Source organism: Leptosomus discolor, chromosome 14 (genome assembly GCF_034619465.1).
Source record: "Leptosomus discolor isolate bLepDis1 chromosome 14, bLepDis1.hap2, whole genome shotgun sequence".
Taxonomy (NCBI): domain Eukaryota; kingdom Metazoa; phylum Chordata; class Aves; order Leptosomiformes; family Leptosomidae; genus Leptosomus; species Leptosomus discolor.
In genome coordinates, this window is record NC_141404.1 from 16755659 (window position 1) to 16769835 (window position 14177).

Here is a 14177-nt window from a genome sequence, read left to right on the forward strand (position 1 = left end):
CCGCTCCTGTGTGTTCTCAGACCTGCCTGGCACAGGAGAACGTGTGCTCCTCGCTGCTGGGAGAGCTGCGCTGGTCTCTACGAGGTGACGTGATTGCTATCATCTACCTGCACTTCTATACAGTTCTTCACCAAAGGCTTTTAAGGAATTAGGCTGCTCTGGGATAAGAGGGAAAAGTATCCCCCTGGGGTAAGAGCTCATTCCAAGACAAGGAACGAGGGACAGGACAAACAGCTTGCTCTCCCTTGGGAGCTCTGTGTGCCAGCGCTGGCACGAGTTCACCCAGCTTCAGACGTAATTAGCAAGTCCCTGGAATGAAGATTCGCCAAATACTGGTGACTTTAACCGCTTCTGTGGCTCTGGGTCCTGGCTGCGGATGCTGGGAGAGGGAGAGCAGCTTCTCCAGGTCTGCTCTGGTTCTCTGTGGGCCTCTGCTGCTGGCTGCAGGGCCCCTGGCCTGACCCAGCACGGTTGGTCTCACTCTGTCGCTCTGTGGTGACAGACACGTGCTTGTGGGCCGCCAGTGTGGTGCAGACCGGGACAATTGCCTCCCTCGGCCGGCTGGTGATGCTCTGCTTGATGCAGGCCAGGACACAGCTGGCCCCTTTGGCTGCCGGGCTTGCCATCAACCCAGGCCCCCAGATCTCCTTCCATGGGGCTACTCTCCAGCCCCCTCATCCCCCAATTTGCACATCTAACCAGGACTACCCCACGGCAGGTGGAGAATGCAGCGACTGACACACGCCGATGAAGCGGCAGCGCTGTGCAAACCGCAGGAACAGAAGGGGGACAGTGAGGTGGGAAGGATTTGTGGATTCGGGGCTCAGGAAGGACTCTTCAGTCCTCTCTCGGGCGCGGCGCAGGCTGTGGAGTCCTGGCACCGAGCTCTGGGAGATCCCGAGATGTCCCTTGTCTGACAGGGGAGCTTCCTTGGCCGCTGGGAGGGTTTCTGGCAACGCAATCTGTCATGGGCTGGACAACACCTTGAACCTGCTCTAAGCTCTCCCTGAAGAGCAAACTCCTGCCCGTGGTGTTTGTGCCTGAGCTCCCTGCGCAGCCCTGTCAGAGCACGAGGGCAGGGACAGCGCCGTGGCACCCTGCTGTGGAACGGAGGCACGGCTCGGCCTGGGGAAGGAACGAGGGTCCGTGGGGCTTTCCTGCAGGTCGGGGGAGCCGGTTTGTGAAGTGCCCCTGCGCCGGGCTGGCCCCAAGGGCGGTGGGGCCGAGAGGGGCCACCGGGAGGCAGGAAGGAGCGCCGAGGGGAGCGAGGGTCTCCCTCCAGGCAGCGGGGCTTTCCTCAGCCGGTGCCTGCCCCAGCCAGAGCTGCTCCTGCCTCGGGGCCCTTCTCCAGGCAGGCGGGCCGGGCCCCGGGCCGGTTGGGCCCAGCCCTCGTCCCTCGGCTCTTTTGCTAATAAACGGTGGGATCTGCCTGTCTCTGCCCCGGTTCTTCTCCCCGCGGCTGGGCGGGGGGCGGGGGGCGGAGGCCGGCGCCGGGGCGGCTGTCGGGGCGTGAGGGGGCTGCGAGCAAGTGCCGCGGGTGAAGCAGCTGCTTCGCGGCCGCCCCGCGGCTGCCGCACGTGCGAGGGCGTCCCCCGCGGCGGAGGGGCCGGCGGCGATAGGTCCGTCCTGGGCACGTGGGCGGGGCCGGCGTCGGTTGGGCACGCGGTCCGAGCGCGAGGGCGCTGCCCCCGGCAGTTGGGCGGCGGCGGCGGCGGTGAGTGAGGGGCGGCCCGGGCGGGGCGGGGCAGAGCAGGAATGCGCGGGCCCTGCCCCCGGCCCGGCCCCTGCCCCGCCCGGCTCCACTCCTCCTCGTCCCCCGGGCTCCACTCAGCGCCCCTGCATGGTGGCGGGGACCGGGCCGGAGGGGACCCCCTGGGCCGGTGCCCCTCCTTGCCGGCAGGGGGCCAGCTCCAGGGCCCCTTGGTTTCGGGCTGGTTCGGGGGGCTTGACCGGCCGGGTTGGGGCCCTTCCCGTGCCAGCGGGGAGAGGGGAGGCGGCACCGGCCGAGGCGGCTGCAGGGTCGGCAGCCGGAGCTGGGGGGAGCTCGGCTCGGCTGGGCTTGGGGGGCAGCGAGGATGGGCCAGGGGTGTCCGGGCCTCCCTCCGTGCAGCGGGAGAGCTGCCGGCCGGAGCGGAGCCTCTGGCCCGGGGCGGTGCAACCCAGGCCGGCGTTTGTGCCCGAGGCTGCTGGGCCGTGTCCCGGCGAGTGCGGCGGGGCCCTTGGGTTCCCTCGCCAGCCGTGCTTCCCGCAGCCTTGAGCAGGGGAGCGGTGGGGTGTGAAGGTGGAGCCGGGGTGGAGAGGAGTGGCGACGCGGGGGGCTGCCAGCGCGGGAGGGAAGGGTGGTGCCAGCCCTGACGCCTTTCCTTCTCTCTCGCTCGCAGCAAGCGCTGGCAGCACGGGCCTTTGTCAGTTCCCAGCCAAACTTTGGAATCAAGCCCCTGGTGCTGCTGCCGCGGTGCTCCGCTCCCCATACCCGGCTGGTGACGTCCGTGCCTGTGCAGCCGGGGCAGAGTGGTAAGACTTGGCCGTAGCCATGGCGGCGCCCCGCAGGGTTTCATTCACTACTCTCAAGGCTCTAAAGAGCAGCTTGGCTCAGCCTGGCAAAGACAGTGGAGAGGAGCCGCAGAGCTCCAAGACAGCTGCAAAGACCGCTCGAATCACGGTGAATCTCTTTGAGCCGGACGACAAGCGCTGCCCTGAGTTTTACTACCCAGATCTTGTAAAGAGCTGTGAAGAGAAAGGCGAAGGTGGATCTGCAGGAGACAAGGTCAGTGTCCTCATGGGGACCCTGTGTCGTACCTGAGGACTGCAAAGGCTGTTCCAGCATCTGAACCGTGTAGAGGGAGTGTTTGTGACAAGCAAGTTGGTTGCATTCTGCTGCTCTTTACCGGTGCTCTTCAGAGCCGTTTAGCAGCGAGTTGACGGTTCGTGCTGCTTTTGGTTTGGGTTGAGAGTCGGGAGAAGCAGAGGCAGGTACAGAAGTAGCTGAGAGAGCACCCAGAACGTCGAGACGCTCTCCGAATAGGGTGCTACCGGTTGATTTGTCCCAGCTTCTGCCTGGATCCTCTAGTCAGGTTGGGTTTCCTGCCTGGGGCTTTGGCGGCAGCGTGACAGGACTAATTCTGGTGGTTTTGTTTCTTTCATTTTGACAGAAGAAAGACCCTGTGGATCCCTTTAACGATGAGGAAAAGGAAAGGCAAGAAGTGGAGGCCCTGGCCAGGAAATTTGAAGAAAAATACGTATGTTTTTCTCCTTTCCATTCTGCTAGCCCTTAGAAGGGGCCGTGCTGTTCAGCTCTCAGCCAGTCAACGCTGGGTTGGTGCTGCTGCTGCTGCCAGCAGCAAGAGAGAGCTCGTTCCCTCTGCCCTACTGGAGCCAGTGTCAGGGTTGTCTGTCAGGGCTGTCCCCATGGGACTTGGACAAGAAAGATGAATACACCGTCAGGCGTTTCTTGTTTAGGGCGGCAAGAGACGCCGAAAGGACCGTATCCAGGACTTGGCTGACATGGGGTACGGGTACGACGAGTCCGACTCGTTCATCGATAACTCGGAAGCGGTGAGTACGGGGGCAGGCGTGAGGGGGGTCCAAGGCAGCTGCCCGGGGAGCTGAGCTGGCAGCCGGGGAGAACCCGAGGTGGGTGCGAGGCAGGAGCAGCCAGGGCTGGGGCAGGGAGGTCCTGGGGCAGCCGCACGGCAGGAGAATGCTGGTCAGCAGGCGTGTCCACAGCCCCGGCGGTGCTTGGGGCAGCACCGTGCCCCTCCGTTCTCCAGGCAGCTCAGCTACGGGATCCAGTGACAAAGCTCACGGTGCCAATAGATCCTTCTCTGTCATTTCCAGTACGACGAGTATGTTCCAGCTTGTCTTACGACACAGCACGGAGGCTTCTACGTCAACTCAGGGAAGCTGGAATTTCGATTGGTCTCCGACTCTGAAGAGGACTTTGTTAAAGAGGAAAAGAAGCAGCGTCCCAAGGTCAGCAAGCCAGCTTTCTTGACGATTTCCCATGTCAGATCTCGGTGGGTTTGCTGCATGAAAGGTGTGACTCTGCTGGGCAATGAGTCCTCCTCTCTGGCAGCCCTGTCTGCTCGAGACAGCCCTGTCTTCACAGTGCCGAAGGGAGGCAGTGGAGAGGGGACCCCGCAGGAGCCCTTGGCACCCCTTCCCCGTGCTGGAGGGGTCGTCTCCAGTGTAAAAGCCGGGGGCGCTGCGAGAGGTCGAAGCCGGTGTGTGCCAGGAGCGCGGCGATAGATGTCTGGCGTTGGGTGACTGGGTCCAGCGGGGAAGGAGCTGTTCTTGCGTTGTTGGGAGAGGGCCCAAAGGGGCTCTGGGGGTGCAGGTAGGGTTGGGGGAGCTGCTTGGATTGGGGGAACTGCGTGGATTGTGACTGGGCTTTAACCCTCTGCAGAAGCGGAAGCTGGAAGATGGAGGCGAAAAAATGAAGAAGCAGAAGAAGAAGAAAAGGGCGAAGAAGGAGCAGAAGGAGGAGGAGAAGGAGCAGGAGGAGGAGGAGAAGGAGCAGGAGGAGGAGGAGAAGGAGCAGGAGGAGGAGAAGAAGGAGCAGAAGGAGGAGAAGAAGGAGCAGGAGGAGGAGAAGGAGCAGGAGGAGAAGGAGCAGAAGGAGGAGAGGAAGAAGGAGCAGAAGGAGGAGAGGAAGAAGGAGCAGGAGGAGAAGAAGAAGCAGAAGGAGGAGAGGAAGAAGGAGCAGGAGGAGAAGAAGAAGCAGAAGGAGGAGAGGAAGAAGGAGCAGGAGGAGAAGAAGAAGCAGAAGGAGGAGAGGAAGAAGGAGCAGGAGGAGAAGAAGAAGCAGAAGGAGGAGAGGAAGAAGGAGCAGGAGGAGAAGAAGAAGCAGAAGGAGGAGAGGAAGAAGGAGCAGGAGGAGAAGAAGAAGCAGAAGGAGGAGAGGAAGAAGGAGAAGGAGGAGAAGAAGAAGCAGAAGGAGGAGAGGAAGAAGGAGAAGGAGGAGAAGAAGAAGCAGAGGGAGGAGAGGAAGAAGAAGCAGAAGCAGAAGGAGGAGAAGGAGGAGAAGGAGGGGGACTATTGTGACAAGGAAGAGAAATCCCCGCAGCCCGAGTTTCCCGAAGCTGGGTAAGGTGGGGGCAGGAATGAGGGTATGCTGGCAGCTCGACCATTGCCTGAGGCTCCTGCTCTTCGGCGGCCAGGAAGAACTGTGGCGCGGCAGGACTTGTACATCGCTGTGAGTCTCGCCCTGGGGCAGCCCTGTCCCTGGCGTGAGTGGTTGCACAGGGGCTGCAGCTGCTGCACGAGTCTTTCGGCTTCCCCTCAGCCGCAGGTCGCAGAGCTGAGAAGAGCTTTCGCTTGGAGTCCTTAGAGTAGGGGCCGTGGCTGGAAAGGCGGTTGATCTGTGGAGGGCAGCCGCACTCTGGCCCTTAGACACGAAAGCCGTGGCTCAGGTCAACGGTGCAGCGGGGCTGGGAGGCAGAGGAGTGGCAGAACAGCAGCGTCCTGCAGCCTTAAGCCTCCCTGGTTTCCCGTAGATGTAGGTGTAGTTTCCTCTGCTCCGCAGAATCGGCTTTGGGGCAGTTTCGTTAACATGTAGCATTGGGTACGTGGCCGCTGGCTAGAGAAGTGATTAAAGCCAGAGAGACCTCACTGAATGACAATGCCTTGTGTTGTTTAGGGCACCTGCAGCAGCTGAAGTGTCAGGAATGGAGTCTTAGCCTTGATCTCAGGTAGGACCTTAGGATCGTACAGTAACTCCAGGCGGAAGGGACCCGTTTGGATCAGCGAGTCCAACTCCCTGCTCCCCGCAGGACAACCTAAACCAAAACCCTGTGACTCAGAGCGTCGCCCAGACACCCCTTGAACTGTGGCAGGCTTGGTGCTGTGGCCGTCTCTGGGAAGCCTGTTCCAGGGTCCGAGCACCCTGTGGGCGAAGAACCTTTTCCTCATGTCCAACCTGCGCGTCCCCTGACGCAGTTTCGTTCCGTTTCCTTGTGCCCTGTCGCTGGTCACCAGGGAGAGGAGGTCAGCGCCTCCTCCTTCACTGCCCCGCCTTGAGGAAGGTGTAGACTGCCCCGAGGGCAGCCTCAGCCATGAGGGCACGCGTCAGCCTCCTCCGAGCTGAGCAAGCAGCGGGACCATAGGACCTTCAGAGGCCATGGAATATCTGTCCTGGTGTAACGGGTTACAGGGCTGAGACTTTCCGGGGGTTGGGGGCTATGGCTGAAGGGAGCTGGGAGGAAGGTCTCCTCCTCTCTTTCCCCCCATCTTGTGTTCATTTCCCTTCCCTTTCCTCCTCCGTGCTTTGTTTACAGCTCTGTGGTGTTGGAGGCGAGTCAGGAGAAGAAGAAAAGCTCCGGCCCCGTGAGTGTCAAGGAGATGCTGCAGAAGATCCAGGAGAAGGACGCTCAGAAGACGCAAGACGAAGAGCAGAAAGCGGCGATGCCTTCAGCGGCAGAAGCTCCAATGCCGAGAGAGTCGATCCCCCGCCCGGCCAGCGCCCCAATAAAAGAATGCCTGTCTTTTAACGCTGCCTTGGTGTGGAGAGCTTTATTCCCCATTTTGGTGACAATCTGGGCGACCCAGAGGGCCGCTTCTGAATCTCGACGGACGCGTGGGATCGCAGGACCTGGAGCCGGCACCGAGGGATGCTCGGGGAGCTCCTCCGATGCCCGGACCGAAGCGCTCTGAGCAAGTCCCCTGGGGAGGTAAAAAGGCAGAAGCTGCAACGCCGAGGGAGTTAGAGGCGATGGCTGACCCTTTGCTCCCGCTCTTCAGCCACACCAGTGCCAACGACCTGCTTCAGGCAGCGACGGCTCTGGACCTGTTAAGTGACCTGGACCTGGAGCGGCTCCGCAGGGAATCCCCAGCAGGGAGTCCCTTTCCTGCTGGGGAGGGTGGGAGCGATCCGATCGGGGTGGGCTTGGAGCAGGATGTCGAGCAGCCACCATCCCTCCCAGAAGGCCTGCCAGCCCGCTGCCCTTCAGCTGCCAGGAAGAACCGTACTAGAGTCAACGTCTGCCTGTGGGAGCCCTCTCAGGGACTTTCACTGAAACAGTTTGACAAAGTTGCAAATACAGGCAATTTATTAAGGCGACAGATGGGACGGGCACGGACCTGCCGTTGGTAACTGCACTTGCTGCGGTAGCACTAATGTTCTATAGTCATGCCGGCCACGTTTTCCCAGGTATTCGTCACCAGGGGCGAAGGCGCAGTTCCCACCAAGAAGGTGTCCATATCTTGGGTGCAGGAAGAGGGGCGCAGCCCCTCAACCGTCTCTTCTAGATCTTCAGTCCCTTCCTCCCAATTTTTATCCCTTCTTTTTATCTTTTTATTCTCTCATTCTTTGATTCCCCTCCCATGGGTTACGTATAGGTTGATTTAGGTGAAGAGTTGAGTGATGTAGTCGTATATGTATAGAATTAAGCAGGGGTATTAACGGTAGCGCTAATTTTCTAGATAATGAAGCAAAAGCTTCACTCCAGGGCATTGTAGCCTTCAGTTTGGTGCTGAAACCGTTTTTCTGCACACTTTAGCCAAAAGCAGAGCTGTCTTGCCAGTGCAAGGCTCCCTCTTTCACCTATTCTCTCCCCTCGCAAGGTCTGTAGAAGGGAGAAGCAGATACCAGCATGCTTATCCTTGTGCTGTTTTTTGTTAGATGAGCAAGGTGCTCCGCTCTCGTCCTTGTTCTATCCAGAGCACGATAAACACGTTGCTTTACTTTGCATAAGTCGACCCTTACAAGCCTAGCATTTTTCCACATCAGACGGACGTGTCCATCTGTGTGCTGGGCAGTTTATCTAGGAGGATCCTGTGAGAGACAGTAGTAAAGCTTTGCTAAAATCCAAACCCACCACACCTACTGGTTTCCCTTGGTCAGCTCGATGGTGACCTGGTCAGAAAAGGAAACGGAGCTGGTTCAGCAGGGCTTTCCCCTTGTGAACCCACGCTGGCCGTGACCAATGACTGTGTTGTCCCTCAAGTGTCTTTAAGTAACTCCCTGAACAACCTTCTTCATGATTTTACCAGGCACTGAATCAGACTGACTGGCCTGTGATTACCAGCGTCTCCTTCTCGCCCTGCTTGAAACTGGGGACAACATTTCCCAGCTTCCAGTCGTCAGGAACCTCTCCAGACTACCAAGGCCACTAAAAAAATAGCGGAGAGGAGTCCGGTGCGGACATCGGCTGCTCTTTCCGTACCCTGGGCAGGGTCCTGCCAGCCCCACAGCCTGATGTGCATCCAGCTGGAGCAGCCAGTCCCCACCAGGGCCAAGGTCAGCTGGGAGTTCATCTCCTGGTCTTCCAGCACCGCCGTCCCAGTGCTTACGGCCTGATTCCACTTCCACTGCTCTCCTGCTCTGGTGCCCTTTATCTCTACCGACATCCCGTAAGTTGTATTTAATTCTACGGAACAAATCGGAGCTTGTCTAAAGGCTCCTGAGCCCGAGAGGGCGCTCCGAGCGCTCCGGACCAGCCGCCGCTGCCGCCTCTCAACCTCCGGTGCTGGCCCGCGGCCCTCACCCCCCTCCCGGCTCCTCCCCGCAGCACCCCGAGGGACAGCGGCACCGGGCACGGAGCCTGAGCCCCAGCGCCGGCTGCGGCCCGGAGTGGCCCCCCGTTGGCGGCGGCGGCGGCGGCGCCTCAGCAGCTCTCCCGAGGGGCGGCCCGGGCTCCCCCCCACAGCCTCGCCGCCGCCACCTTGTCCCTCCCTGCCGGCACCGCGCGAGGGCTGCCGGGACGGGGCAGCCCGGGCAGCGGGGATAGGTCCGCCCGTGTCACGTGGCTCGGGCCGGCCGTCAGGCCGCCGTTCCTCCGCGGCGTGACTGTGGCGGCGGCGCGGATTGGGCGCGGGGCGCGCGGCTTCAGCGCGAGGGCAGCGCCCCCCTCACGTGACGCAGGAGCGGGGCTCGGCGGCGGCCCGGGAGTCAGGCGGCGGCGGCCGCGTCCCGCAGCGGCGGCGGTGAGTGCGGGGTGGCCGGACCCCTTCCCCGCCCGGGCCCCTTCCCCGCCCGGGCCGCGGCGTCCCACGCTCGCCCCTCGGCGCCAGGGCCCCGGTTCCCCTCAGCCCCGCGGCCCGTTCGCCGGCGGCGCGGCCGGCCTCGGTTTCTCCTCAGCACCGGGGCCCGGGTTCCCCCCTCAGCCCCGCGGCCCGCTCTCCCGGTGAGCGGCCGGGGCTCTTCCCCCGGGACCAGGGCCCCGTCTCCTCTCGGCGCGGCCGGGGCTCCTTCCGGCGGCGCAGCCAGCCGCCGGGCTCCCCTCAGCCCCCTACGTGTGCCAGGGACTGGGTCACTTTCCCCGGGCCGCGGGGGTCCGGGCCTCCCTCCGTGCAGCGGGAGAGCTGCCGGCCGGAGCGGAGCCTCTGGCCCGGGGCGGTGCAACCCAGGCCGGCGTTTGTGCCCGAGGCTGCTGGGCCGTGTCCCGGCAAGTGCGGCGGGGCCCTTGGGTTCCCTCGCCAGCCGTGCTTCCCGCAGCCTTGAGCAGGGGAGCGGTGGGGTGTGAAGCTAGAGCCCTGGGGGTGGAGAGGAGTGGCGACGCGGGGGGCTGCCAGCGCGGGAGGGAAGGGTGGTGCCAGCCCTGACGCCTTTCCTTCTCTCTCGCTCGCAGTAAGCGCTGGCAGCACGGGCCTTTGTCAGTTCCCAGCCAAACTTCGGAATCAAGCCCCTGGTGCTGCTGCCGCGGTGCTCCGCTGCCCGTACCCGGCTGGTGACATCCGTGCCTGTGCAGCCGGGGCGGACTATTTCTGATGCCATGGGGACGATGCCATGAGGACTGGTAAGACTTGGCCGCAGCCATGACGGAGCCCCACAGGGTTTCGTTCACCACTCTCCACGGCCCGCTGAGCGGCAGCTTTTTGAAGAGGTCTCGGAAAGAAGATGGAGAGCAGCCCCAGGGCTCTGAACCGCCTGCGACAGCTGTTCGAATCACACTGACTCTCTTTGAGCCGGATCACAAACGTTGTCCAGAATTTTTCTACCCAGATCTGCTAAAGAGTTGTCGTGGGAAAGTGAAAGGTGGTTCTTCGGGAGACAAGGTCAGTGTCCTCATGGGGACCCTGTGTCGTACCTGAGGACTGCAAAGGCTGTTCTAAAAGATAATTGTCACAGTGGGTTTTAAAGTGAAAAATCACATGGCATTTTCTGTGGTGGGCTGTGCGTGACACCAGCCAGCCTGCCTCACCAGGCTGACCCTGCTCAAACAGAACCCTCACCTGGGGAAGGGCCAAGAAAATACACTGCTGGAACCTCCACCACCTCCCGAGCACTGGCTGTACCCACGACTTCACAGCATGTTCCACAACAGAACAGATAACAGTATTTATCCTACAAACACTTTGCTACTGGCAGAATAATAAAGACAACGGGAGTGTGTTGGAGGAAACAGGGACAATCTTCCTCGGGCAAAGAACCACTGTGGTGGAGGCAAAAGCCACACTATGAACCCCCAGAATATGACCTCTAATTATTTTACTGGTGGTAATAAGTTACTCAAAGCCATGTCAGGTAAAGCAGCTGGATACCTGCCATCCAGAGAAGCAACAGAACGCGCCCGAGGTCTGCACGGAGGACAGCGAGCAGACCAACAAGTCTCTAAAGAGAACGTTTAAGGATACAAAACATGAGTCTTTAAAAAACGTGTTTAGTTAAACAAATCTTGCTGCTGGCAACGAGCAGTGGAGTGAATGCGTAGCATAAGGATAACGTAATTAGCAGAAAGCGGGGCATGGCAGATGCTAAGGAACGGAGCGATTCAAGATACAACGCTTACAGATCTGATCGCACGTGCACAGGGATGAGCTGCAGCTTGGATTCAAGCCGCTGGGGACCGGGACACAGTGTCACACTTGTCGCACCCACCGCTCTTGCCCCTGACCGAGAAACCCAAGCGGTGACCCCGGGCTGCCCAGGCGAGCTGCAGGGCAAGGAACAGGCCGGCAGCCCCGCTCCCCACCAGCGAGGGGATCAGACACGCGCTCCGGGCACCGAGATGTGTCAGCGGATCGGCAGTGGCACTTGTGAGCACCGGGAAAGAGCCAGGATCCCAGGCACGTGCTGGCAGCCAGCCCTGCAACATAAACCACCTCATTTTCTGATGCCCTGAACATCCCCCCTGAGCAGGCAGCGCAGCTCTGGAAGCGGACCCAGCCCTCTGTGAGGCAACTGGAGAATGTATTTCAGGCACTGGTATTTCCAGAGGCTTGTCTCGGAGCTGAACCATGAGGTGAGGTCCAGACAGCAGGTAACATCGCCCAGCCCAAGCAGGCGAATGAGCTCCGGAGTGCAGGTCTTCTCATCTCTTCCTAACGGCCCTGGAGGATGGGAGCAAATTAACAGCCAGGAGCTCGTTACTGCGGGAACGGCGGCTGTGCTCCCCCTCATCGCTCCCGCCGCTCCTCGGCCCCGGCACGATCGTTCCGCCGGGGGCGGCACGGGGGCGCGGAGAGTGCGGCCCCTTGACGAGCGGCGCCGCCGCCATGATCTGCCTGGTGCTGGGCCTCTTTGCCAGCCTCTTCCAGAGCGGTGCGGGGCGGGACGGGACGGGACCCGACCCCGCTCCCCCCGTGCCCCCGCGGCTGAGGGGCCCGCGTTGGGCCCCTTCCCCGCCTCACGCCTCCGCTCTCTCCTTGCAGCCTGCGGCGGGGCCAACGAACGCACCTTCGTGGCCATCAAACCGGACGGGGTCCAGCGGCACCTGGTCGGGGAGATCATCCGGCGGTTCGAGAGGAAGGGGCTGCAGCTGGTGGGGCTGAAGCTCCTGCAGGTGAACGACCCGGCCATGGGTGGGACGGGGGCGGGGGGTGTGCCCTGGTGCTGGGGAGCCCAGGCTGGAGCAAGGCCCCTGCGGTCCCGCAGGCCCCCGGGTGCTGCTGGTGGTGAATCCCGGGGGGTTCCGTCTGCCTTCCAGCTTGTACAGCCTGCCGGCGTCCTTCGGGCACGCCATCCCCGCGGGGTGGAGGGCATCCAGGCGCCTAAACTGCTTCTGGAGGGGCCATTCCCGGGGTGGGGGGCACACCTGCCCTTCACCGTGGCCGTGCTCCAGGGCTCTCGTACGTGGCTGTTGGGAGGTGGCAGGTGTTGCTCCTCTGACCTAGAATCTTCTCCCCTCTGTGTGTCAGGCTTCAGCAGAGTTAAGCCGTTTCACTCCTGGCAGTGAGTGTCTGTGCAGGAGCTTAGCTGTAACGTACACTACCAGCTTCTGCTGCATCTCTCTGGTGCAGATCGTGCTCAAACCTCTGCCTGCTTGGAGCAGACTAAGCTTTGTGCTCTTTGTGCTCAGGCCTCAGAGGAGTTGCTGAAAGAGCACTACATCGCCCTCCGTGACCGTCCCTTCTACAGCCGACTGGTGAAGCACATGAGCTCTGGGCCCGTGGTGGCCATGGTGAGTGCTCTCAGGTTCTCCAGAACCAAGAAACAGAAAGTAAGTGCAATGTTTAAGCAGCACTGGCTTGTGGTACAATGGAAACAAGGTGGCCTCTCTTTTCAGAGGGCATCTTGAAGGTGTACTGAACTGCAGGGACGTTTTCCGCAGTAGATTAAATCCATGGACAATTCTGATTATTTTCCAAAATCAGCTTTTGAAGACTTTACAGAGAGACCCTTTCCTGTCTCTCCCCCAGGCGGATCAGATGGGGAATTCAGAGGACAGACGATATGACCTGTTGGGGGAGCTGTGGGAGCTGATTCTTGTTTGGCTGTCGTGTAGGTCTGGCAGGGCCTGGACGTGGTCAAGACGGTTCGCACAATGATTGGGGAGACTAACCCAGCCGAATCCAGGCCTGGCACCATCCGAGGAGACTTCTGCGTTGAAGTCAGCAAGTGAGAGCTTTGGTGTTTTGGTCCCTCAGTATTTCAGGGCGTCCTGTCTAGGCACTGCTGTGCAAGGCCTGCCCGAGCATCCCCAGAGCAGAGCTTTCTCCCTTCGGTGCTCAGAGCAGAGCTGTCTCCCTCAGACAGCTGCAGAGCAGCCCCGGCAGGACGAGCTGACCTCTGCCTCCTGGGGTTGGCTTTGCCAGAAGGACAACCCTGGGTTTGCGTCTTTCCTGCCTCCGGAGGCCTCCTCTGTTGGAAGCAGGTGGGGTTTGCTTGTCTCTTCCTCTGGGGAATCAGGACTGTCGGGCTGGGAAGAGGAAGGGAGGAGCCCTCTTGGCCCTTTCCTGGGGGAGCAGGGCACCTGCAGAGCTGCTCTGGCTCCACTGGGCAGCTGAGTCTGTAACGAAAGCCAAGGGGGAGCTCTGCCTGCGCTAGGGCTCTTCACCGATGGAGATCCACAGGTGGTGACCTTGGGTGGCTGCAGCCTGGCTTGTGGTAGCCACTGCTTTTATCGAACCCTCCTGGCTTAGGTGTCTGTTCCCAGGTGTCTGATACCCAGCCTGCTTCAATGGACCTACTTTGACAGAAGGAAGGGGGGGAAATCTGGAGGCAAAACTTGAATTACTGACATAAACCGAAGGCAAACCCCAGAGCAACAGCCTCTTGCAGGTCCTCCTGTAGCAGACAAATGGTTCCTCATCATAGGAGGAAGGAGCACTGGGAACTGGCAGCTCCTGCACATCCATGACCGGCGTAACCATGAACAGCCCCTGAGCTGGAAGGAGGAGGGCTGTGCGGTGGGAAAGAATGTTGTAGGATGTGACTGGCTCAATCGGTTTAATTAAGTTGGTCCAGGTGAAATTTTCCAAACTTCCCTCTCCCACCTTTCTCTGCTTAGTGCCTGCTGATCCCTTTCTTGTTCCCCCACAGGAACGTGATCCATGGCAGTGACTCAGTTGAGAGTGCCCAGCAGGAGATCTCCCTCTGGTTCCGCCCCGAGGAGCTGACTTGCTGGCGGGACACAGCCGAGCACTGGATCTACGCGTGAGAAGAGCAGCCCGAGGGCAGTACATCTTCCTGACTGGGCACGGGCTGTTGCCATCCATTTCATCGCAGCTGCTGGGGCTCGCTGTGGATCCTGCTGCCGTGTCGTGTCCTGGGGGGGTTTCTGTTCTGCGTGTGGGTGGTCGTGGGAGCTGGTCCACGTATGTAATCCTGCAGTTCAGCTGCCTGCAAAAGTAGCTGTTTGCTTTGGTTTTTTTAATCTCTCTGCTATAGTAAGTAGTTGGTATTGTTGCTCTGTTTGCTGCAGCATCTTAAATCCCAAGTAGCTCAAGGTGGTTTATTGAAGGAAAGCGAAAACTGGGCTCTGTGACCGCTCCTGTGTGTTCTCAGACCTGCCTGGCAC

General features: G+C 60.7%; 2 protein-coding genes across 2 annotated transcripts; both read left to right on the plus strand.

Annotated features, from left to right (window-relative positions):
* The first annotated feature begins 44 nt into the window (after positions 1–44).
* LOC147414514 (uncharacterized) lies at positions 45–6651 on the plus strand. Its single transcript, XM_086472844.1, has 7 exons — positions 45–797; positions 2382–2767; positions 3153–3239; positions 3460–3555; positions 3838–3972; positions 4406–4785; positions 6276–6651. Exons 2-7 carry the CDS (start codon positions 2534–2536, stop codon positions 6649–6651), a joined length of 1308 nt encoding a protein of 435 aa, XP_086328970.1. The 5' UTR covers positions 45–797; positions 2382–2533.
* A 4779-nt stretch (positions 6652–11430) lies between these two features.
* On the plus strand, positions 11431–14135 carry LOC104353610 (nucleoside diphosphate kinase C-like). Its single transcript, XM_086472799.1, has 5 exons — positions 11431–11479; positions 11590–11720; positions 12237–12338; positions 12663–12775; positions 13700–14135. Exons 1-5 carry the CDS (start codon positions 11434–11436, stop codon positions 13815–13817), a joined length of 510 nt encoding a protein of 169 aa, XP_086328925.1. The 5' UTR covers positions 11431–11433; the 3' UTR covers positions 13818–14135.
* The last annotated feature ends 42 nt before the right edge of the window (positions 14136–14177 follow it).